General features: G+C 41.4%; 3 protein-coding genes across 3 annotated transcripts; 1 reads left to right on the top strand and 2 right to left on the bottom strand.

Moving 5' to 3' along the window:
• The first annotated feature begins 46 nt into the window (after window positions 1–46).
• Window positions 47–6,216, top strand: msl2a (MSL complex subunit 2a). Its single transcript, XM_046062595.1, has 3 exons — window positions 47–1,067; window positions 2,383–3,785; window positions 4,265–6,216. Exons 1-3 carry the CDS (start codon window positions 926–928, stop codon window positions 4,565–4,567), a joined length of 1,848 nt encoding a protein of 615 aa, XP_045918551.1. The 5' UTR covers window positions 47–925; the 3' UTR covers window positions 4,568–6,216.
• A 971-nt stretch (window positions 6,217–7,187) lies between these two features.
• Window positions 7,188–12,793, bottom strand: LOC123979027 (tumor necrosis factor ligand superfamily member 10-like). Its single transcript, XM_046062737.1, has 6 exons — window positions 12,604–12,793; window positions 11,472–11,612; window positions 10,917–10,962; window positions 10,693–10,809; window positions 8,162–8,415; window positions 7,188–7,940 (listed from the first exon to the last, which is right to left on the bottom strand). Exons 1-6 carry the CDS (start codon window positions 12,715–12,717, stop codon window positions 7,731–7,733), a joined length of 882 nt encoding a protein of 293 aa, XP_045918693.1. The 5' UTR covers window positions 12,718–12,793; the 3' UTR covers window positions 7,188–7,730.
• A 4,164-nt stretch (window positions 12,794–16,957) lies between these two features.
• nceh1a (neutral cholesterol ester hydrolase 1a) lies at window positions 16,958–23,725 on the bottom strand. Its single transcript, XM_046062904.1, has 5 exons — window positions 23,440–23,725; window positions 20,495–20,750; window positions 20,012–20,081; window positions 19,572–19,743; window positions 16,958–19,478 (listed from the first exon to the last, which is right to left on the bottom strand). The coding sequence occupies exons 1-5, from the start codon at window positions 23,578–23,580 to the stop codon at window positions 18,861–18,863; spliced, it is 1,257 nt and encodes a 418-aa protein (XP_045918860.1). The 5' UTR covers window positions 23,581–23,725; the 3' UTR covers window positions 16,958–18,860.
• Between the last annotated feature and the right edge of the window lie 791 nt (window positions 23,726–24,516).

The raw sequence follows: 24,516 nt of genomic DNA, 5'->3' as shown, positions 1-24,516 counted from the left end.
AGTAACCAGGGTAACTAGGCGAAGTCTCGCGAGATGATCATGCCTGGGGAGAGGGGTTGATGCGAGGAAAAGTGGAAAATCGAATGATTGATGCATTTGTAAAACGAGTAGTTAGCTATGTTCCGGTCGATGCTCTCCAAGTATTATAGCAAAACGTATAAAAATCGCAGGATTTCAATTTACAGTTTTTATTTCCCTCCTACGCGTGAGGTATAAGGCGGCTCTAGAGGGGGGTAGTGATACGCTTGGATTTTCGCTAGCTAATTTGGCTAGCCATGCTAACGCTAACTGGTTAGCTTTGTTTACATCAAGTGCGCGCCTGGGGTCTGGTAGCTAATTGCTAACCAAACGAATGTGTGATCTTTTGAGGAACTCTTTGTTCAATTAGGCATCGACGAGGACACAGTGTTGAATAGCAAATGTGCGCTATGTCTAACTTCGACCATCTCTCGTGTAGAACGATTGGCTGATATCGTAAGCTAACTGTAGCTACATAATGCTAACCTTTTGATCATGGGTCGTTTGACCGTTTGATTCACTGTTAGCTGTGAGGTAGCGTTAGGGATAATGTAAGGAATTGTAACCTAAGGTCTAATTGGTCCGAATTAAGAGAAACTTTATTTGTGATATGAAAGCTCGTCGATGAATTGGAGCGACTACGAACCGGTGATGCTAACTATAGCTAGCCGAGCTAACGTTGTGCGCGTCTAGTGATAACCACTTCACCATGTTCGTTGTCTATTATTGTGTCTATTATTAATTCATATGTCTGCATTGACACGCTGGAGTGTCTGATTGTTGCTCTGCCAGGCCAGTTTATACTCCCTCCATCCACTCTGAGACTTGGCTATCTTGAGCTCCGTTGCAGAGAGTGGTTGGATTTTTTCCCGGGCCGTGTTTCCCCGAGGCTGCGGAGTATACCGCTATGAACCCCGTTAATGCAACCGCTCTGTACGTGTCCGCCAGCCGGGCCGTGCTGCAGTGTGACCCGCGGCAGCCTCACACCTTCGCAGAGATGTACAAGCTACTGCCTGTCTTCCGACAGTCCCTCGCATGCCTTGTCTGTGGTAAGCATCCCGAAAATATTTGTCGTATTGTGTCACCACATTGCAAGACTATCATCAGTACCACAAATGACTTTCACATTGATAAAAGTGAGTGATCATAACCTTAGTATTCATATTGACTGAAGTGTCCGTGGGCGTGCGTGTGCTCGCAGCAGTTGACACGATTTGTAGTGCTCACCACCGTCGTCTCCATAGCAACCGAGGCAGAGCCCCAGTCATCTGTCCTCTTGTCAAGACAGATGACTCCTCTGTTGTTGTGTCTGCTGCAGAGCCATGTGTTTTCTATTCATGCTTTATTTGCCCACTCCGTTTGCTGGTACAGCTTGTATTTAGAGATGGATAATGTTGACAGAATGCCATGGTAGTATTTCTGACCTCTCTCGATTGTTCAGTGGTGTTTTTGGCATGATTTATTTGTGCTTTCATGCAATATTTACAGGTTGGGTGGTGTAAGCAGTAAAAGTCAGTAATGTGAACATAATGATTACACAGGTTGGAGTCTTTGTTTATGTTAATAAACTGGGACAGATATGTTTTTTAAAAGGTATGAGAAACACCAACATGAAATGTATAAATATGATCAGAATCCCAGATTGAACAAAGTATACGAAGAAGTCACTCTGGGAAATTGTCTTTTAATGTTCTACAGACCAAGTGGCTAATTGGGAAAATAATTAGCAGATTAATCAATTCTAATGGTAATTGGAGCTGTTTCTGTAGAGGCATGACAGTGAATGGACATGACTTTAAATGACTCTTGTGCAGCTAGTTGATAGTACTATCTTTGGTGTACATAAGTATGGAAGCCCTAAGCGGCCATCGATTCATATCTTTATTTAACTGTTTTCCCATGATAACGAGAATTTTTTCGAGATAAACAGTAGTTTAACACAGGGGTTGGCAAGAACGTTTCTTAATGGTAATTTCAAGGTGGATCTAGTGTCACTGATTAGCTCACCGAGTAGGGTACCTGACCTTTAGTCTTAAGATTGTGAGTTCGATCCTCATGGAAGACCATATTCCTCTTCAACAAAGTTGTTATGAAGATGACTGATTAACATGCTCACAATTAATCACGTGCTGGAGTGTGCGCATCCCAACGATTGGTCCACATTCGTCAACCTATGAACTTTCCATGTCCCCATCATTTCTCATTCAGGGGAATCCATTTAACTACACATTTCCGGACGGCTATTTCAGAACCTTTGAAACCTTTGATTCCCCTGAATCTCTTGATAACAACTTTGTTGTTCCGTACATAAGTGAAAAGTGGATTAACACATAGATTAACAACTCGCTCATGTTTTTGTCTCAGGTAAACTGCTCCAGGATCCCATTTCCCCAACACATCCAGAGTGTCAGCATTATGTCTGCTCGGGTTGTAAAGGCCAGAAGATGCAGATCAGGTCGTCATGTAGCCGCTGTAAGGACTATTCCTGTTTCCAGGAGAACAAACAGCTCTGTTTGCTGGTGCAATGCTACAGGAAGCTCTGCCTATATGTAACTCATTCACCGTTGCTGCAGCCAATCAGCAGCCATGTAGGAGGGTCTCCAGAGGTTATGGCCTTGCTGGAGGAAGCGCTAATATCACACGAAGAGGAAATAGAGATAGAGGACCCAGGCCTAGCACAAGAAGATGTGAATCCCTCTGCCCCTGAGTCCCTTACCCCCACAGAGGCACCACCTGCTCCTGCAGAGCTGTCAGCTGTACCACAGAGCTCCTCCTCTGATCCTCCCTGTTCCAATGGACCACAGGAATGCAATGGAGAAGTGCTGGAGGACCTGGATCCCTCGTCTCCTGAGCTGGAAGTATGCGAGCTGGTAGAGGAGCAGCCACAGGCAGGCCTGTCTGTGTCCAATACTGGTTGTGGTGGTCTGGAACTGAGTCTGACCACTGGACCGTTAGCCCCAACTCCAGGCACTGTGTGCTCACTCAGGGATGGGGGATCTAGCAGCAGGGAGCTGGAGGAGGGGGAGGTGTTGCTTCTAAGTGTGGAGGAGGTGTTACAGACTTTGGATCCTCTTCAGCCCGGTCGAGATTCTCCTCATACACAGCCAGAAAGAACCCACACACACATAAGCACGGACAGAGCACATGCTCAAATGTACATACAGCTGGATGCAGCTCATAACTACACACAGACACGAACAGACAGGACTAGCACAGTGTCAAGCCATGGTGCTTACATACACACATCTTCCTATGATCCTCCTCCAAACTCCAAGCCCCCGCCAGTCCGCCTTAAACGTAAACGATCTCGTTCAGAGAGTGACAGGGAAAAGGTGAAACCCCTCCCTATCGCCTCCATCCTGCAGGGTTCCTCTTCACAGCTACACACTCCAAACCCCGCTCAGACATTGCATACGCAACCACCCACACCCCCCTTAACTGTACCAGCACACACATACTCATCCCTTCATAATGGGGCGCCTCCCAAAGCCAGTCGCCCTGCACTGAACCACAATAAGAGTGCCAGGAAGCATGTCGATCCGGGCCCTAAGAAGCCCCATGCAAAGGCCCGCACTGGTGGAGGCTCCAAGACCAAGGATGGCAAAGACCAACGGTTGATGTCAGGCTGCCTTGTGCCCCCAGCGCCTGTCAGGCCTCCATATAAGAAGCCAGTGGAGAAGAAAGGATGCAAGTGTGGCAGGGCCACCCAGAATCCTTCTGTGTTGACCTGCAGGGGGCAGCGCTGTCCTTGTTACTCAAACCGCAAGGTGGGACTATGGCCACTGCATATATGGAATGTTTACACTTCAGTAGTGTAATGGTATCTTGTGATTACGTGTTGTAACAATTTGTGGTGTAGTGTAAGTGTAACAATCGATTGTAAAACTATAATACTATTTTTTTATTTTTTTTATTTTTTTATTTTTTTTAAATGGACCGCTGGGAAAATAGCTGTTGCTGAGACAACTAATGTGAATTGAAATGACCAAATTATAAAATTTAAGACCTGTCTTAAAGCTTCCATTTTAAGATAAAGATGAAATCATTTTTAAACCACATTTTCAAAGAGAAGAACATTTGTCTAAACTGCACGTTATCATTAAATGAATGCACTACCAGGATGTTCTTATTAATTAATTTCTCAAAATCAGTCTGAGGTTGGAGCAGAGATAATTTTGCAGTTTTTATATGACAGTGTGATGCAAATACACTAACGTTCCTCCTCTATTTTTGTCATGTTTCTCAGGCATGTCTGGATTGTATCTGTCGAGGTTGCCAGAACTCCTACATGGCCAACGGTGAGAAAAAGCTAGAGGCCTTCGCTGTGCCAGAGAAAGCCTTGGAGCAGACGCGGCTCACACTCGGCATCAACCTCACCAGCATCACAGCGGCTGCGGCACTCCGCAACCCGGCGACCACCAGCATCCGAGCGAACAGCCTCCTCAATGTTGCCACAGCAACGGGGGCCCCCGTGACCACGGCCTACCTGTCCCCCAGCCCCCCACAAGAGTCCAACTATGAGGACAGCCTGGAGCTGCTGATTGGATGAGAGGCTGGGACTCAAAAACAAAACAGACAGCTCGGTGCTGATTGAATGTGATGACTGATCATTGTGTCTCTCAGACAACCCCCCAAATATCTAAGGCAGCTATGGGTCTGTCCTGTCCTGTAACCTGCTCTTCTTCTGTGTTGGAAATGCTGAGTAGTAAGACTAGCATGGGTGTGCCAAAGTCTCCTGTATTGTGCCTGTGTGCTGGTGTGTATTGTTGCCTGCCTGTAGTTAAACACTTCTACTTGGTTCCAAGGCTGTTCTGTACTTCAGAGGTGCTTTTTGTTCATAGACCACAGACATACTGTAAGAGGCAACAGGAACCCATACCAGGTTTTGTGTTTGTAAGTGTGTGCACACAACTATAGATTGGAGTGTGTGCGTATGTGTGATTATTGGTGCATAACGATAACAAAAAACGGCATCATTATCTATCTATATCTCAAGTCACCTGTCAGCATATTCCATGTTTGAGTATTACTCCATGTATGTTTAAGAAATGCAATGCATCATTGGTATTAGGACGGCCCTTACTAATCCTTAACCCTGTATGTGTTCACTCCTTAATTGTGAATGAATCTTATGATTAATCTTTGGAGAAGTTCTGTCTCACACAAGACTGTATGCCTTTCTAGCTCGTTAACTCACTCAATCCAAGTACTGTCAACTAATAATGAATTTGTCTTAATGAACTTGACTGATGCAGGCATTGTACAGGCAGCAAGATAATGTCAAAGCACTTGGCTGGCTCCGCAGTTTGTATGTAAGTGTGAGTGTGTATGCGCCTGCTGAGATTTACTGTAATGTCAGTGGGGAGGCGTCTGGTGGGTTGTAAGCACTTAGGTTGATTGATTGGCCAAATTACAACTAAAACCATTCTTGGTTACCATAGCAATAGGAGCCCCCAACAAGGAGCCTCCCAGCTCTCGTGCACACACACAGTTGTTTACAGTGTTGCCATTTATATCAACTTTAACTGTCTTCTAATATTACACTGTTAGGTTTTGTTTATGGAATTGTACATGCCTTTGTGTGTGTGTGTGTGTGTGTGTGTGTGTGTGTGTTTAGATAAACTGAAGCCATAGGTTGTCATTAACAAGATAAAATATCCTTTATGTGTGCATTTTTTTCCCAACTGTTTTAGTGTCCTGACTGATTGGAGATCCACTCGGAGACTATTTTTGATACCAAATGTATGAGATTTGGTACCTCTGTCTTTTTGTGTGTTTTAGTTAAAGCACCTTGAAGCCCTCTTATAACTCGAGGCTGTGTTTTGTCTGTGTTTGTGTTTACTGTCTCAGCTGTAACTACAACATGTTTGTCAGTCCAGTCATGGTGACCAAAAAGAGACTGAAGGGGAGAGAGAGGACTCAGGCCGACCAAACAAACACCTTGGTTCTTCACTCATAAACCAGGAAGTAGCAGGTGGATTGCAGTATGATCGGAAAGTCTGATCTATCTTCCTGCGTGTGTGTATGTTTCAAAATGTATTTCTTTTGGGCATTACTTGAACCCTGATTAGTTTTTGGTATTGTTTTTTTTTTTTTATGTAAAAGCTCTTGTTTGAGGAGTGACTTATTATTGCTGAAACATTCACTGCCATAATATGGAAACATGTAATACAACATGAATTAAATCATAGTTTTTTACTTTTTCAGTTTTGTGTCTTTTTGTGTAGAAGGATATTTGACTCAGGTTTGCTTTGAAACTTGCTCCCAGATGGGTGCAGACGCATTAACCATAACTGTGAATACAGCAGTGGATGAAGATTTGTGTTTGAGGCTAATGGGCTTTTTTCCTCTTGCACAAGTTAGGAAGAATCTGGAAAATGGTGTCATAAAAATGTGATAATATTTATACTGTATTTCCCATCTAATGAGGTTTAAGAGTGAGAAACACCTGAGAAACAAATGATGGCCCAATACAGGGTGGTTCTTATGCCTCTCCTTCATTACCACGTGTTATACTGAGCTCCAGCTAAAACTAGTTCAAAATATTAAGACCTGAGAAAGTAGGAAATTGTAAAATGAAATCTGTACAGGAACCTTGAGTTGAAGAAGACTAAGAATCTGTGAGGCTGTGCATAAGCACAATAGTACTTTGAGCTAAATGCTAACTTCAACATGCTCACAATAACAATGCTAACATGCTAATGTTTAGCAGGTATAATATTTACCATGTTCACCATCTTGCCTTAGTGTTGTTAGCATGCTAACATTAGCTAATTAGCACTAAACACAAAATATGGCTGGGGGGAATCTCATTTTGCAGGTCCAAGTATAAAATTTAGGATTCAATGTCTGAAAAGTCATTAAATAGCTGCTGAGATCTTGCCATCCCTAGAGCCATTCCACTAGCTAGCATGGCTAATAAGTTATGGAATATGTAGATTGTTTGTGCTTAATCCATTAAATCTCAACTACCATTTGTAAATGAATTCATCCAGCACTCCAAAAATCTGGATTTGTATCCATTGGAAATAGAAATGTAAATGTGTCAAAACACTTTCAATACTCAGTCTAGTCACACTATGTCAGTTCTTTTTGGCCGCAGGACAACGCAATCTGTGTCACACCACACACATTCAAGACATTGCACAATGAGGAAACTCAACAAACACTGTAAACAAAAAATAAACTTCATTCATAATATTGAACATGATACTTATTGTCAATAAAAGACAATTTAAGTGTCATATGTCCAACAGCACTGTCATTTCCTGTGGAACTCGACTGTTGAACCTGCAGGCAAAACAGCTCACTCTGTTCTCCATAGAAGTCATTCACACATGACAGCACAACATTTAATCTGCATCTATTGTACTGCTCCAAATACCCTGTACTCTGAGTGCACCACATAATCCATGTCCAAACCTGTGTGAGGACCAATTAATTGGTCACTGCTGAGTAAATAAGCAGCAAATGGTTCTTCTTCCTTGCCATTTGCCACTGACAGTCTGCTAGCAGCTCAGTTTGTTCATAACCCTACAGCACCATGGTCCTGAAGAAGTCCTTTGCACTCCTCACAATCCATTCTTCTTCTCCAGTCCCCTCAGACAGCTGCTTGTATTATCAAGCAAACCCCTGATATTTGGGTTAATTTCTGTTGATGTCTATATCAAGTCATCCCAGTCCCGGACACTTATATCTGAGATTCCCTTTCTTTAGCCAACAAGGAAGGCCCCAAAGTAGCTTGCCCTCCCGTCCATCTCCATGGTGCTTGCATTGCTAACAGTGATGAAGACGCGGTCGGCAGGCTGTAGAAAGGCAGAACCGGCTTGATGCAGGGAGAAAAGACCAGGCTCCTGACCCCGAGGCCAGCAAGCACTCCGGGATGATTTCATCAGCAGGATGGGCACCGTGTAGGAACTCATCTGTGGACCATATGACCCAAACAAGATCAAAACCCTCATAAACAAAGCATTACATTATACATCATATTAGAATATAGCACTGGTTTATGAGCATTATATCTTTCTGATACCGTCTGAAATTAATATCTTAATTTCTTAGATTGGCCACTCCATGGAAACTCAGACTGTATGTAATGTACTGACATTTGAGGTTTGAGTGTTGGCCTGCATTCACGAGCTACCTTCTTGTAGATGTACTGGACAAGCTGTACTCCTTCCTCCTCCTTTGTTTCCCCCGTCTCCCCCTTTGCCTCCCCATCTATCTCCCCCGTGGAGGGCAGTCTGAAGTAGGTCTGGGCATAGATGTAATAGAGGCCTGCTCTGGGAACCAGCAGCTCTCCTCCGCTCAGCTCCATGTCCTGCAGGAAGGCCAGACCTCTCTGGCCCTCCCATGCTCTAATTCGCTCCCCCAGGTACCCCCTGCTACTCCGCAGGCCTGCAACCGCACATAGAAACACACAAATAAGCAACATAAACACAACGATTAAGGCCATTCACTATGATTCACTATCATTTGAGTTTACAGGGTGGAGTGTTAGCAGTCACTGCTATCCGAACAAAGAACAAATATTGAAGAAACTCACAGTCTGAAAATTGGGTTTACAATAATACAATGATGTGCTCACAGAACAGCTGCTACCCAACAACCACAATTGCTTCTCTGATAGACTAAAATAATACTCAGCTAGGTGCTAAGAAACATTCAGTGCCACATGTTAAACAGCACCAGAAAGAACAGATGAGATCCAGCCACCCCGAGGGATGTGGACGTGTGTGTAAAGAAAGAAGGTTTACCAACCTTCTAGCTTTATGACATTCACTAACGTATTCCTTATGGACAACAAAATCCATATTCTTATTAATCCTTAGGATAAGACTGGTTACAGTCTATATTTTTATAAAATGCCATGAAAATACTAAAACTCTCTCAATGCTTTCCGATTCTGTCTGTGGTTCTCAGCCTCAAAGATTTTTTGTTCCCATTAGAGATGTAAATATTTAAAAAATGCATCAAAAATATATTCTTTGTTTTCTTTTAAACATCTAAATAATTTCCTAAAACAGCTGGGCACTTTAGTGTTCAGCAAACTTTGCTTAAACAGGAGTAAATAGTGCATCTGTTGGGGACTATTTCCACTGTGGATTAATACACATTTGGTGCTCTAGTGAGTGTTTAAGTGTTTGGGTATGTGGGATCAATGTAAAATAAACCACAGCGCCCAGGTTTTTTATAACGAAGGAACATGTCACCCAGTGCAGTGGTGTTGCTTATTAATTGTTATTAATAATTTTTGGACAACAAAAGGAGCTCTATGGCTCAGATGAATAAGATATCAGGCTTTGGCTACATGGACACCTGTTGGGAGGATCATTTCAGACCTGATTTCATGAGATTTATGTACAATTAATAGAGAATATTACCAGACTTATCCTTTAACGCTAACAGAGTAGAATTAGGAAAGCTTTGACTTTGGCGTCCCCCAGTGGTAGTATCAAAAATAACACTGTGGCAGATAGCAATACATGCATCTAAGCCCCGCCCCCCTTGGTTACTGTTGCTAAGACCTACAAACTGTCAGCGCTGCCACTGTCTATTACTGCACTCTCAAGAGAAATATTGTCAAATTTGTTGGAAAAAGCGATCTCAGAAAGAAGCAGAAAGTTTTGAAGTTGCATTATACATTTGAAGGTTGTATTCAGGCTGTCAAACTGACTCAAACGGACGTGAAAAAAATGATAGAAGCTAAAGCTTACTGATCACACAGTACAAGTGAACCACCGCATCCCCCGACGATTGAGACAAAACACAACGATATGAACGATCAACACTGTTCCTGTAAAGCTGGGTAGGCCTCTATTCATTAATACATTCATGAAAAAGCAGAACAGTAGGACTTTTTTACGTTACATTCAGTAGGAAGTTAGCTAGCGTTAGATAATTAACATTATATTAGGAACAATCCACGGCTGATATTTCTGGATTTATTTTAGGTTTTGGAAAGAGAATAAATCGTACTTCTCCTATCAATCTCTATGGGTAGCAACTGTAACTATTACAAGTGCCCCAGGAACAGCGTTTGACCATATCGTAGAAAAATACAGCCAAAAAAGCTAGAAAACGACTCTTTTAGAGTAAATGGAGCGCAGCCATGAAAGTGTCGGACCTCAGTTAGAGCGAGACCTATACTGCGCTGTGATTGGCCAGCTGTGTATTCGGGGTTTGGCTTAGCAAAGGGTCAATTGACCCTATCATAAACTGGGGAAACCAACCTGCGTCATAGTATCCATTAATTATTCATTAACATATATAAATTGTATCAGATAAGGGCTACAACACACCTAGAATTTCTGAAGATACGATGTATGTTTGTTTAAGTAACACAAGACATTGACTGGTCAAAGAGACTACGACACTTTGACAAAGATTAAGCAGCTGTACATCTGCATGTCCTGACAAAAACATAGGTATGAAGATGTTACTGAATCTGAGAGCAGCCTGGGAAGCCTTGAAGCACATGCCTCACCCTGGAGAGGTTTGGGTGAAGGATAGTACTTGCAAGTGTGTGAACACTGTGATTATGTGTCAGCAAATCACATGTCCTGAGTTCGGGATGTCAGTCATGCTTTCCAGGACTTCATTCTAAACGTAACAGCCTCTACTTTGTGTTCATGCTGGATATTTTACTTCTGTACTGCATTAAACATTCCTCACCATCTGTTGTTGGAGTTTCTGTGGACGAGGTGACACCGGTTACGTGGGCAGCAACTTTAGGAAGAGGGACCCCTCTGACCCCAGGGCTCAGGATAGGCATCACTCCTGTCACCTTATCTGTGAAAACACAGGCAGATAAGAAACACACAGAACATTTTTAGTAGAAAAAGACACAAGTAGTCCTATTGGTAGTAATTGATAGTGAAGAGAGGCATTGTCCTCACCTCTCATAGCAGTGGATATCTCCTTCTGGAATCTATCAGCCATCGTCTGGACAAAAAACACCCAGAGAGACAAGAAGAAAAAGAGAGAGTGAAAAAGCAGTTAGCTAAAGTAGCTTGTCTTTTTCAGTTATTATGTCTTTTAGGTATATATTAACAACATCCAGTAATTCACCGGGGACCTTGTCACCCCCGCATTGAACAGCCCTTTGTATGGGTCTACAATTATGTCATCTGTTGAACTGAATAGCAGTATTTCCCTTTTGGGTAAGTCATTTAGAAGTGATGTGGAGTTCATTTTCCCAGCTCCAGCCAGTGGTGTCTGAGTAACAGCAAGTTAAGGAACAAATTATAAGTCTAATTTCTGAAAATGCTGCTACACTGTGGGCAGAACATGCACTGCGTGGACATGCCTTGTCCCCTAAAAGGGGCCACTACGGTATATGATAACAAATAAGGAATTAACCCCGCACTCAAAAAAACCCCCAACAACAGCGCATGTCATAATTAGAGAACACTAAATTGATTTTTAACAAGATTAAAACATAAATCAAAAACCTTCTCTATGAGGTAGTGGAGCTGTTGCGTGACTTGCCAGCAGGGGTCGCTCTTCTTGTCCTCTGCTGAATCTTCGAACTCAGAGTGCAGATCTGTGTTAATCAGACAGGAAACGCTACTACGGGAGAAACTCTCCTGCATCTGTCAACATAAAATTAGTCAAACAAACAATGCAACCAACGGTTATTTTCATTTTCTGTTCATCTGTTAATTATTTTCTTGATAAACCGATAACACAGCTGGGGAACAACAAAATTTTTGCTGGAAAATTAGTCTATTAGTTCCTTTTCTGTCGATCAACTGATAGATAGACTTATTGATTAATTGTTTCAGCTACACAAAAAGTAAGCATTAAGAAACAAAAAGCTGTTACATATGAGCTAATAATTATCACTGCACACCACCGTTTCATGTGGCTTTTGGCTTGGACAATATGGTGACAAGTTCAACACATCGTTACAATGAAAATGATGATACTTCAATACATATTTTTAATCATGACTAAAAAATACAAAATATTCTATGTCAGAGTTTAATTAAGCCAAATATACAGTAGTGGTACAGGTGGATGCCAATTAGCGCATTCATACGCAATTATCTCTGAAGTGGTCGCAGGTAAGGTGGTTTTTACAGGGAGTCTCAGCCAATCAGATAGTCAGCAGAGATCTGTCAGTTTATTCTGCTCGTCATAACGTCTGCTCGAGCCTGGGATGTGTTGCTTTAGTGTGTCACAACCTCTCTGTCCTGAATAGTCTCATTTCCTGCCATTGTTTTCTGTTATCTACTCTGCCAACTTTCTCCTCTCTCATTGTCCAGCCTCAGAAATTCTTGCATAACTGCGACTTTTAGCTTAGATTATTATTCAGGTTGTTAAAGGCCACATCATAGCTACATATCAGTTGTTAGGGGGTACTAAATAGTGATTTCACGATGGAATATCTAGTGTCCTATGCCTATAATCGTAGCCTGTAAAACTGTGTCACTGTTGTCCCTGTAAAATGAATGGTAGATCACTAAGCTCTGCGTTGGAAGTAAAGTTAACTTGTCATCATTAATATGCGTCAAACCTTTTCCCAGTTAGATGGCAGTCACTTATGTGTTAGGTGAAGGGGAAGACTGACGCATATCTTACCGTGTTCAGGACGTTGTTGAAATACATAAAACTGACGGCAACGGCGATGGTCTGGAGGAGGATTGCTGCGAGTATGATGAGACCCAGACACTGGAGAGAAACAGAAATGGCCATATCACAGCGCGAGTGTGGCACCCGAATAAGTTCCGAGGAGCAAGAAACAATTCCAGCAGGGAGGACAAGTCAGATCAAGCTCTGCTGCATTACTGCTCTGGAGGGAGGGAGGGAGGGAGGTAGGGAGAGAGAGAGAGAGAGAGAGAGAGAGAGAGAGAGAGAGAGAGAGAGAGAGAGAGAGAGAGAGAGAGGCAGTTTATAGTAGGTGGAGCAGAGAGAGAGGTGGTATGGAGGATTACAACAGCCTCAAGATGTCACTGTTATTAGAAAGAAATGACCTGGGAGCTATTCGCTGCACATGCAAGTTCATGACGCCTTCTGGTGTTGTGGGAAATGTGGAAACTTCACGTGCACAAGCCAAACAAGAGCCAAATACAACTTAAGAAGAGGTGGGCTGCCTGAGTGAGACATTTAAAAAATCAGATGGGAGTGTATTAAAAGGCTATGACGATAGCATGCAGATGCACTACAGATGTTGCCTGGTATTTTTTTGTGATAAAATATCAGTTTGTCTGAAAATTATTATTTGAATTGATGAAATATTTAACTCAGATTCCACTTTTCTAAAAGTTGAGTTTTAAAGTTTATTATATTGTTATATTGGTATTGAATGTTTTATGTATAGTTATATGTATGTTTTTATATATAGTTATATATGACCTGCAATGGACTGTCCACCTGTCCAGGGTATACCCCGCCTTTCACCCGATGTAAGCTGATTGGCTCCTATAAATGAGAAAACAATGTTGTAATGTCATGTCATCACGTGACCACAAGCACCTGAATGTGCCATGAGTTGTATGTATGAAGTCAAAATCAGTAAAAGCTTGAGTGGAGCACATGAAGGCAGCATCACCACATAAAAATTGCAGGCAGCAGCAGATGATCAGCATCTGAACATAAGAAAAACAGGCAGTTTTTCTTCTCTTTCCTGCTATTGTGAAGTGATCTGAGAGAATGCTAGCCGATTAGTGCCAAATGACCTGCCATTGTTTGTGCTTCAGTGTAGCTCTAAGTAGTATTTGTCACAGGGGAGTGATTCAATCAGCAGAACTTAACCTTGAATGATATCTGGTGGTTCCTTTACTTTCATTCCTTCACCTCTAGCCCCTGCTCCATTGTCTGTGTGAGGAAGTGAGAGTGGACCTGAGGGAGTTCACAGCTCCTGGATGTGAATGACCCTCCCAACAATAAAGACCTGTGTTAAAGACTGTGTAACACACTCAAATTGACACACAAGATGCTACAATGTTCACATAGTAATACGTGTGCACCATACATTTCACAGCAGGTTCACAGAAATAAGTAGTACTGTATTAGAGTACTAGATTAAACTGAAAATGTTGCAAGTGCACGTGAGAACAACAGCTGAGGAAAAGAAGCCTTTTGTTTGTTTCTTTTACTTAATAAGTAAAGAAAGAGATTCCTGTGTTCTCTTAAGTGTGTCAATTCCCAGGCTTGTCAGAGAGTAGAGGAGAAGGTGATTGGTATTTGAAGACTGTCTGGCCTCAGGCAGGGAAGATGACACCCTGAGAGACATTCCTGTTTACAGTCCCATGGAAAACAAACAGAGAGAGAGGGAGGGAGAGAGAGAGAGAGAGAGAGAGAGAGAGAGAAAAGGTGTGTGTCATTTAATTACGTTTAAACACTTTCATCAATGCCTTTTCCTATTATGTTATATGTTATTTCTATTGTTGACCTCTGTCAGCCAGGTCCTCATGCAGCAGGCCCTGACTGGCTTTAATCCTCTAGTGCTTTAAAGTTTAAAGAAATAGTTTTACATTTTTGCAACTATGATTATAGCTTTCTTGCCGAGAAGTTAAATGAGAAGATTGATAACACTCTCCTGTCTGCTATGAAGCTGGAGCCAGCAGTTAGCTTAGCAGAAAGACTGGAAACAGAAGGAAACAGCTAGCCTGGCTCTGTCTTAAGGTGACAAAATCTGCCTACCAGCATCTCTAAAGCTCAAAACTCGTCATGGTTTTATGGTGGGTTATGTGACTATTTCTGTCATATAATTATATTTTTATGAATCAATGAGTTAAATTATACAAAAAGCTAGATTACATACATGCATTTCCTGTGAATCCCTCCTGCGTGTGAAGGCAATTTGACTCCAGTGCTGGAATGGCAGACTCCGCCAATACCAATATATAGAACGGTAATTACAAAATGCTGAATTAATATTGCTGAAAAATGCCAACCACAGAGAGAATATTAATTCACTAAAATTGTGTTATAACTTTAAAACCCATAAAGTGGAACACAACTTTGGTTAACACCAAAATCATCAAATACACCTGTCTTTCTTTGAGGAACGTAGAGTACTGTGAAATTGTTAGACTCAGTGACTCAGACCAAACTATTTTCTAAACCCTAAATCTGAAAAAAGTTACAAGAACAATGGGAAACAGGAACGCATTAGGGATAGCTGCTGCTTCTCTGGAAATAAAGCAGTCTCCCCCTGAAGCGAAGAGCTTGAATAATACCCAGAAGACATTCAATGGATTTTAAGGACGGATCATGCTCTATCCACCCTCCTCTGTCCTCCACTCCCCTTTTCCCTCCTCTGGGGCTTCTCCTCCCAACGCTTGTCTCTGTAAAGTCATGGAATCTCCCTAAATTCCCCTTTGAGCTCTATAGCTGCTCATTGTCTTATTTTTAAAACAAAGACTAGCGCTGAAAAATGCTACAGCAGCACAATGCATGCACACAGCTGCCAAGGAGTTAGTGAGTTTATAAGTAGAAAGGTGTTTCCCTGATACGAAACTTCTGTTTGTGAATGTGGGAAAAACAGAGCCTTCATTCTATCATCTATTGTTTTAAATGGTTAGACTAAGGGTAGGATCAGGATTACATTTAGGCATGCAGTTATGAGGATTAACACATTAAGTTTAATATTTAATTAAGGTATTATGAAAGGACGTGTTCAATGCTCAATAAATATCATACAGTGATGGAGGTAGAGTTCAGATCCTTTACTAAGTAGCAATGCAACAACATAAAAAAATACTTTAAAAAATAAGAGCTTTGCATTCAAAATGTTACTTTAAACTAAGTAGGGGTTGTCAGTAAAATGTACTTAAAGCATCAAAAGTCTTTGACATGCAGATAAATGGGCCTCTCTTAGTGTCATATGCATTCATGTGTGATTGCCAAATGTGTATCAAGAGTATGCAAGGCTCATGTTGTTCTCAGTCGCTAGAGGGGAGTGTTGCATTGATTATTAGTGCTGCTGGATTTAATGGCCCAGAAATGCACTTCTCCTGAAAACCAAAGCATGTCTGGGCTTGAAAGTGATTGAGAGCTGGTGCAGATGTGAGAGCCTTGAGGGTCTCTGCATTCTCTAGTAATAGCAATGTAGAGTACATATGCAACATGACTTATCTATTCAGCAGCTGTGTCATCAAAACCACACTGTTATTTATGTGTTTCTGGTAGACAACAGCAAATTAAAATATCTATTTTATTAGTGTGTGTGTGTGTTAAAGTTAGAACTGAAGAGAACATTTCTCCTCTGTGCTGGCTTCCTATTGACTAAACCATTTCAAACTTTCATTACTTTTCTTAAATAGCTGGAAAGCATTTCCACAGACTAGTTGATAAACATTACTTGTATTTTTATGCACTTACATACATACCCCTCCAAATTTGGAGGAGCTAAATGTGGTGTATTTTTGTTGGATGATACATTTAATGAATACATGGAGGTCCTGGAAACAGAGGTAAAAAAAAACCCAAGTAAAATAAAAAATTATATGTTTAAATAATTAAATAAGTTATTTGGTAAATTGTCTTTTATTTCAATGTTTGAACTCTTGTCCAGAATTAAATGTTTGTACTAAAAGCAAAATGTACAAACGTTGTACTAAATATATAGAAAATAAACAGATAGCAGCTTCAGAGTTAAGTAATGAACAACAGGCATTGTCCAGTGCATTAATTCAAGCATAATCTAGCATGATAAGCATTTTCTCATGTTGACTAACTGCATGTTGCCATCATATATGAACAGAAGCACTTGAATACGCCACAAGCAAACAAGAAGGCATATTGAATTGTCAAAGTGAACAGCTCTTCAGTCACACAGAACCTACAGTCAAGGAGCAATATTCACACTTATACTTTACTACTAGCTGAAAGACATTGTGGGAAACATGAATGTCACTTATGAGGGAGGTCGTGCAGACAGCAGCTTCACTGAAAACTAAAACACAAAAGTAGCAAATAAACACAACAATTTAGGCTTTATTAGCATGATTTTTATTGACACCATTCATCAGTCCCTTCATAAATCACAATAGCGAGCATAGTAGAAGAAAGCAGAAGGCTGCAAATTTTAAAAGTGATTGCAACTTCAGTGATTCATTCATATCCCATAAGTATCAGGCATCTATAATCACAAACATTTCATTCATAGTAAATTAAGGGCATGTTCAGATGCATAGAATGTCCTGTAAGTAACACACAATAAAAAAATTAATTAGAATGAAACTTGATGAAAATAGTGCATGTTGTTAGTGATTGTCAAGTGCCAACATCATGTCAGTGAAGATGTCACCTTCTACAGAACGGGTGTTACTTTAGTGTGCCTTAAGTTTGATGAATATTACAAGATACAATATAATTTACTTTTGTTAACTGTCCTGTACCATGTTTGATGTTAACATTGTAGTAGAAGAATATCATGAAGCAGAGTTTTGGCACAATTACAATGTGAACTAATTATTACGCTGGGTGGAAAGTTAAGAGATCACCAAAACTATTACAAATGATTCTGAGGTGGAGGCGTGTGACAAATTTCATGATGACCCTACTCCTGCCTCTGCTTCACTTCGCAGATCTATGGATAACTGGACACTTGGTCAGCAACATTCTCCCTGGCGTTCTGGACTTTATTGGACATCCCCCTGCCTGTTCCTCTGCCTAGCCCAGCTTTCCCTTGGAACCCCTTGGACTATCTCTGATCCCTGGAGTCTGCTCCGTGCATATTCTGATTATCTGCGAAATAAAATCATGTGTAACATGAATTTCTGGTTCTGTGTTTGGGTTCTCTATGAAAGTCTAACTGTAACAGGTGAACAGACCAACTGACTGACAGTGGCATCCCCAGTGCCATTCACCAAAATAGGTCCTAAACACTGATGAAATGAACTGGATTGAATCAAACCAGGTTTCATATTATTTTAACACTAGCAATACAATGATTTGTGAGGTATTATGACAAAACGTAACCTGCGGATTCAGAATGTTTGTTGTTTTTTCAACACTGCTCACTAACATGAACTTTTGATTAGGGGCTTCATACTTAAAGTACTTCTCCCAATTACATACCCTTGTGGCATACTGCTCATGTATTTGTGGTGTGGACAAGAATCAGTGTGTGATGTGGCTCCTCCCAGTGGTTAATTTATCCATTAATGGAAAGCTTGTGGCTATGTGTCCAAGTGTTTATTAGAGGGTAATTTTGGTATTTTTAAACCTGGGCCCCATTTTCATATTTTACAAAAAGTTTTGTCATGGCAGTAGATGGCTTCAGCCAGCAGCTGCAACGTATACCTTGTGAGGCAATTACATCCACGAAAGTACTTCTTTTTACCACTGACAGGCTCAGACTGTTATACGAGGTGTCTGATAACATTATGGAAAGGATCCCTACGAGTGACACACTTTGTTTTTTAACAAGAAACAAGTCTCGCTCGCAGAGTTTGTTGCGTTGAAGTAATGTTAGGAAACAAAGTCTTGCTAGCAGTTCCTCTATATACATAACAAAATCCTCTCCCTCATTTCCACTGGCGTTTCCTGCAAAAACTCGCCTCTCATAAGATTTCAAAATGATACCAAAGTATGTGAAAATAGGTCCCAGGTTTAAAAATAACAAAATTATTCTTTAAATATTTTGTCTGCTGGTCACAGTGTCAGCCATGTTAAAGTTAACATATTTGCCCTTCTCCACTGCAGAACTTAAAGAGTCATCTTAAAATCATGTACTTTGTATGTACAAAGGTGGTGCCTGTATATCTGCAGGTACATGAGGGCCCTGAGCTTGGATCTTATATTCTTACATAAAGAGCAAATGCACATGTCCTTAGCAAGTCTGTGTATCATTCATTTGTATCAGTGAAACACAAACATACATCCTCTTACAAGTTGTTCTTGAGCCAGTTGAGGTAACCCCCGAGTGCTTTCTTCCCTACATCAAATTCAAAAGGCCAGTTTATTAAGCTGAAACATCCGTGGAAGCCGTCCTCATAGTGGTCGTTGGTAACGGTGACGCCTGCGTCCTGTAAGCGCCGTGCGTACATCAGGCCGTCATCCCTCAACACATCATACTCGCACGTTAGGATGTACGCCCGAGGGCATTTAGCCAAAACCTCTGGTCCTGCTAACAGTGGTGCTGCCCTCACGTCCAGCAGCCCTGGCACCTTTGCTGCCCCCTGTGAACCTTTTTTCACAATCAGAGGCTTGTAGTTCTTCTGGTATTTTGGGGACAGGAGGGTGGTCCAGTCTAGTCGTGCCCTCAACTCTGGGGTGATGTTTGAGTCATGTAAGGAGCTGTGGTTGTTCACCATCAACTGGGACTCCAGGGAGAGGTCAGCACCGAGGTACTGTAGCCAGAAGCGGATAGTGAGGCTCCGGTAGAGGATGGGTACATATTGGTTCTGCAAGTAGGAGGGCGTGTTGAAGTCGAGAGCCTGGAGCACTGGATAGATCAACGCCTGGACACTGAATTTCACACTCGTAGTGTCATCTATGGAAATCTGGGAAAATATAAAAACAGGCCTTAATCTCTATATTTCTAGCTACAGTACATTCTTACACACATTCCTACAGGAGATGGTTGTTGTATGTACCTCCTGAGCGACTGCAGCTGCCAGGTTTCCTCCTGCACTGTCACCTGATACAGCCACACGCTCTGGGTCAATTGCATAATTGGCCAGAACCTCTGGGGACAAGAAGTGCTTGGCAGCGGCGAGACAGTCTAAATACGGCACTGGGAAATGCACCTCTGGATACAGACGATACCTACACAGACATTGGTAGCAAATCATAATTTACTGGAGGTTTAGAAAGCTTTGGAGCATGTGATTGTAAGTACTCAGTTCACTTGTCATGAGGAGTACTACTCAACCTGTGAAATCACTATGAAGGGAGCTTTCTAAAATATGAGTTAACATGCAAAAGTGTTCTTTATGTTTCTTAAAGTGTAGATCTGTATCAGCAGTTGGTTTCTGTATATGAGCAGAAAAATGTTGATACAGTAGATTAGCGTTGCTGGAGGAGACACACTTACTCAACGGAGACCACAACAGTGTTGAGCTCGTCGGACAGCATCCGGTTGATCACATCATATGACCCCTTCTCTGAGGAAGTGCGAGAGAAATAGGGATAAGATAAGTGAGTTGCTGAATAATCCATTCATTTGAAATTTTGTTACTATACACTTGTGGAATCTGGAAAAATCAATCCCCTTAAAAGTAGAAAATGTAACATATCATATTCAAATAAAACAAACAAAAAATACTATATATCTGCAGGTTTGTAAGGCCAAATTTAAGATCCTAATTTTGCATTTATAGTTACAATAGCAATTATTAACCCATTTAAAATACAAAATTAAGAAACAAAGCTTACAATATGAATACAGGGCTAAGAGCAAAAACTATACAGAGAAATAAAATGCACATTGTGTTACTAGCATTGGGTGCACTATTTGCACCTGTAGAGTAAAGACATTTGCGAGTAAAAAATACAACGAAGGAACATTTGTACTCACTAGCACTGCCGAAGGCCCAGCCTCCCCCATGGAAAAACATCAACCCTCTCCTCAGATGCCCCTCCCCTCCAGCAGGGGGCTCATAAACACGGACCGGGACGCCGACAAAAGTGATGTCGCTGACTTTCACTCCGGGCATGACCCCTCCGCCGGGCTCAGAACTGTGCAGCCCCTTCATCATGCCCTCGAAGCCCTCTATAGACTGCCTGACTGATTCGATGTAATTGCCAAAGCCCAGCCAAGCCTTCAAAGAGGCCTAAAGACAGAGGCAGATTCAGTATCTCAGGACACAAATGTCAGATTTAAGATATATTTAGGTAAAGAGTGAGACTTGAGACAGAACTGTCTCACCCAGTCACCTCTGTCCTTCTGCACTGGATCTTACTGATGTGTCTCAGTATGTCTGCCCTCCCCTCCACAAACATCTCAGACTGTCTTAATCGTTGGGTTCAGCCAAGGCCAGTAAGACACATCTGCTTGGCATGGTGGGGGCCAGTCAGCAACACTTAAAATACCCAAACTTAGGGTCTCTGCTGATAGTGAGTACTGATCTGATAGTGCTGCATGAAGTTTGATAAATTGCCATATGTGATGTAACAAGACCACAAGTTCTGGGGGTGTTGAGTTGGAAAGAAGTGATTTCACCAGACCCCTGTAGCCCACTCCTTGTCACTGGTTCTACTTTATCAATTTTGATCCTTTTCTTTCATTGAAACTGTCCATCGTGAGTCTGACAATGTCAGTGCAATACTAAATCACTGGATTATTTTTAATAAAATCAGTATCTTTCCTGCATGAGATCAGTGCAGCCCCTCTTTGGATATATTTTAGTAAACTAGTGCAATTAGCCTACCTTACCTTTTAAACTTAAAAAAAAAAACAGTGCCACAAATCTTGCTCCACGGCATTTTACGGTTTAATAATTTAAATTTTTTTATTTTAGGTACTTTAGCTTAATGTTTCACTAGAGCGCTGTGTTTCAGTTCTTTTCAGTTGCCACATTTGTTCTATGATACATAATAATAATAATAATAATAATGATAATAATCTTTATTTATAGAGCACTTTTCAAAAACCAGTTACAAAGTGCTTTCACAAGTGTAAAAACAATAAAATCCATAAAAACAATTACATGCTAAAAACAAGAAAACACTTATAAGACTAGAATACACGTTTCAAATAAATATAAAATATATTAAAAATAAATAAATAAATCAAATCAAATAAAAATAGAATCAAATAAAATCGGGAAAGGCGCTCCTATAAAAGTATGTTTTAAGAAGGGACTTAAAAGAGTTCACTGACTCAGCAGACCTGATTTCCTCGGGCAGGCTGTTCCAGAGCCTCGGGGCCCTGACAGCAAACGCTCTGTCCCCTTTAGTTTTCAGTCGAGACTCTGGAACAGACAACAGACCTCTGCCCGAGGACCTCAAGGTACGTGCTGGTGCGTATGGGACTAAAAGGTCAGAAATATAACAAGGCGAGAGGCCATGAAGAGCTGTAAAAGTGATCAATAGAATTTTAAAGTCAATTCTAAAACATACTGGGAGCCAGTGTAATGAAGCTAAAATAGGGGTAATGTGGTCATATTTCTTTGTTCTGGTTAAAAGCGAAAAGAGTTCTGGACAGTCTGGAGTCGATCAATAGATTTTTGGGTTAAACAAGTGAAAAGGCTGTTGCAATAACATGTTCCTGTGCTGCTTTTATGTTTTGTTGCCTTGCAATTATCAACTCTATTGCACAATAAAGTTGTATTCTATTAAATATTCTATTTTCAAAAACACACTTAACTAATTTGTTCTTTTTATAACATGTGAACCCATTCTTGCACATAATGTCAGCTGCAGAAAAGAGAAAAAGGCCAATTTATCTCTACGCAGTTAAAAAGCCTGTTCTTCTGCAGTACATCATACTCAACTTAGATGCTGTGGACTGTTTTAAATGTCGTTTGTTCCTTGCCAGATAGATATGTTATGTCGGTGTGTGCGCTCATGTCTTGGTTCCCTGTTTCTACCTGCATTACCAGGATTTGATTTTTGCCTTTAATTGCACTTAGGATTTCAGTCTGCTCCTTTGTTTGCTTGTGTTGGACAGTTCGCTGGTTTTGACCCTTGCCTGCCTCACCTTCTCCTAAGCCAACTTCATTGTTTGGAAAAGAAAGATACAATGAACAAATTGCTTGTGTAAAGAGTTTGCTCTATTTGCTCTATTTGCTTTGGAGCAAACTCCCTCTGCCAATCCCTCAGTCAGTGTGGCAATACCTGATAGCATTACTCTTCACCTACAGCGCCAATGTAGAACAAAGGTGAGGGTGAAGTGTTGCTTGTCCTCACAGGGCCAGAATGAACTCCCACCACAACGGACAGCGTGACAGTTTTAAAATCACAATGTTAATGTACTGAAAAGGCTATTTGTACATTTCACACTGCTGGTAACAATGAATCTTGATGGATACAGGCAAGGTTAGACATTCTGATAAAGAGAACCACTGTAGTAACTTCAATTAAACTTCATCAATAACAGGATATGTTGATGTGTTTCAAAATGTAGGTATGATGTGCCTCAGATGTTTTATTTTACAGCTATGCATGTCATAGTGCTGCTCTGAAAACACACTACTACAAATAAATAGGCTACACATTGTAAGACAGTGTGTAAGATTATAGAGACTAAAGTTGGGCATTTCGGCTGTTAGTTTTCCAAACATGCAGTACATCCAACTAACCTTTTTTATTCACAGCAACTGTTATAAATAACGTTTGACTTTATGTAGCTAAAATGCACACATAAGATAAAGAAGATCAAGATTTGCCTAGATCAAGATACAGATGTTGTGCACATTAATAACTGAAGTTTCATTGCTTGTATGCATTATGCTTTTGAGGCAGTCCACTTACAGCACGTGTACCAGGATTCATTCCCAATGAAAATATCTCCCCTCTTACCAGGTGCATCATTGTCTGGAATCCAGAATCCAGAATCATCAACTTCCACGGCTCCTGGATGGCATCAGGCAGCGGGATGTAAACATAATAAGCGACCGCCACCGTCAATGACACTGTAACAACAACTGGCAGCAGCCTCATCTTGGAACTAACAGCTTCAGTATCCTCAGTGACTTATGAACGAGCTGACAGACGATCCGGGCTGACTCTACTGGCTGCAGCTGATGCACTCTGAATTCTCACTAAAGGGCCAACAAGGACCCAGAGTTAGCATTAGAAATAAGTGGGAGCGATCATAGACTGCACGCACTGAACACTTCCGTTGATAATCTTCGAAATAAAAGCTTTAATTAGCTTTTTTTCTAAACCTGTCTTCTGGAGCTGAATAAAATGATTGGTGAAGGCATTAGTAATACAACTTTGCAGTCAACACATATGGTTGCTGTTCTTTCCATCCATCCATCCATCGTCAACCACTTATCCTGCGCACAGGGTCGCGGGGGTCTGGAGCCAATCCCAGCTGACATCGGGTGACAGTCTATGGGTACACCGTTGACAGGTCGCCAGTCCATCGCAGGGCCACACATAGACAACGACTCACATCCACACCTAAGGACAATCGTGGAGATACCAATTAACCTAGCCTGCATGTCTTTGGAGGGTGGGAGGGAGCAAAACTCCACACAGACAGGGGTTTGAACCCACGACCTTCTTGCTGTGAGGCGACGGTGCTAACCACTGAATCACCGCGCCGCCCTCCTCGCGAATCGCACCTTTCATTTAGAAATTTGGCAACGCTTTTATTTTGAAGGCGGGGAGACAACAACGAATGGAAATCTGGAAAATGTAGGTTTCCTGTGACAGCTGTTTGTGGGTACCAGATTGTATCACATACATGTGACCACGTAGAGGCACAATAGAGCTACAGACTGCACATTAGAGCTTGCTCTATCCACTTTTGTCAGACAGTGGGCATGTAAGTAGAAATATCAAAGAGGCTAGCAGAACTACTTTCATAATTGAACCTTGAAACTTTATTTTGAAAGTGCAGATGGAACAAATGGATCTTTGGGAAAA

The sequence above is a fragment of the Micropterus dolomieu genome, linkage group LG11 (assembly GCF_021292245.1).
Source record: "Micropterus dolomieu isolate WLL.071019.BEF.003 ecotype Adirondacks linkage group LG11, ASM2129224v1, whole genome shotgun sequence".
Lineage (NCBI taxonomy): Eukaryota > Metazoa > Chordata > Actinopteri > Centrarchiformes > Centrarchidae > Micropterus > Micropterus dolomieu.
This window is presented reverse-complemented; position numbering and strand designations above follow the sequence as displayed.

Excerpts from the sequence above, each read along its gene's own strand:
- LOC123979027 (XM_046062737.1), bottom strand. The coding sequence starts at position 12,717 with ATGGCCATTTCTGTTTCTCTCCAGTGTCTGGGTCTCATCATACTCGCA. Across the intron at positions 11,613-12,603 it reads TCAACAACGTCCTGAACACG|ATGCAGGAGAGTTTCTCCCG; the intron begins GTAAGATATGCG and ends TTATGTTGACAG. Across the intron at positions 10,810-10,916 it reads GATATCCACTGCTATGAGAG|ATAAGGTGACAGGAGTGATG; the intron begins GTGAGGACAATG and ends GTGTTTTCACAG.
- msl2a (XM_046062595.1), top strand. The coding sequence starts at position 926 with ATGAACCCCGTTAATGCAACCGCTCTGTACGTGTCCGCCAGCCGGGCC. Across the intron at positions 1,068-2,382 it reads CCTCGCATGCCTTGTCTGTG|GTAAACTGCTCCAGGATCCC; the intron begins GTAAGCATCCCG and ends TTTTTGTCTCAG. Across the intron at positions 3,786-4,264 it reads CTTGTTACTCAAACCGCAAG|GCATGTCTGGATTGTATCTG; the intron begins GTGGGACTATGG and ends CATGTTTCTCAG.
- nceh1a (XM_046062904.1), bottom strand. The coding sequence starts at position 23,580 with ATGAGGCTGCTGCCAGTTGTTGTTACAGTGTCATTGACGGTGGCGGTC. Across the intron at positions 20,751-23,439 it reads TCCAGACAATGATGCACCTG|GCCTCTTTGAAGGCTTGGCT; the intron begins GTAAGAGGGGAG and ends CTCTGTCTTTAG. Across the intron at positions 19,479-19,571 it reads CAGCTGCAGTCGCTCAGGAG|ATTTCCATAGATGACACTAC; the intron begins GTACATACAACA and ends ATATTTTCCCAG.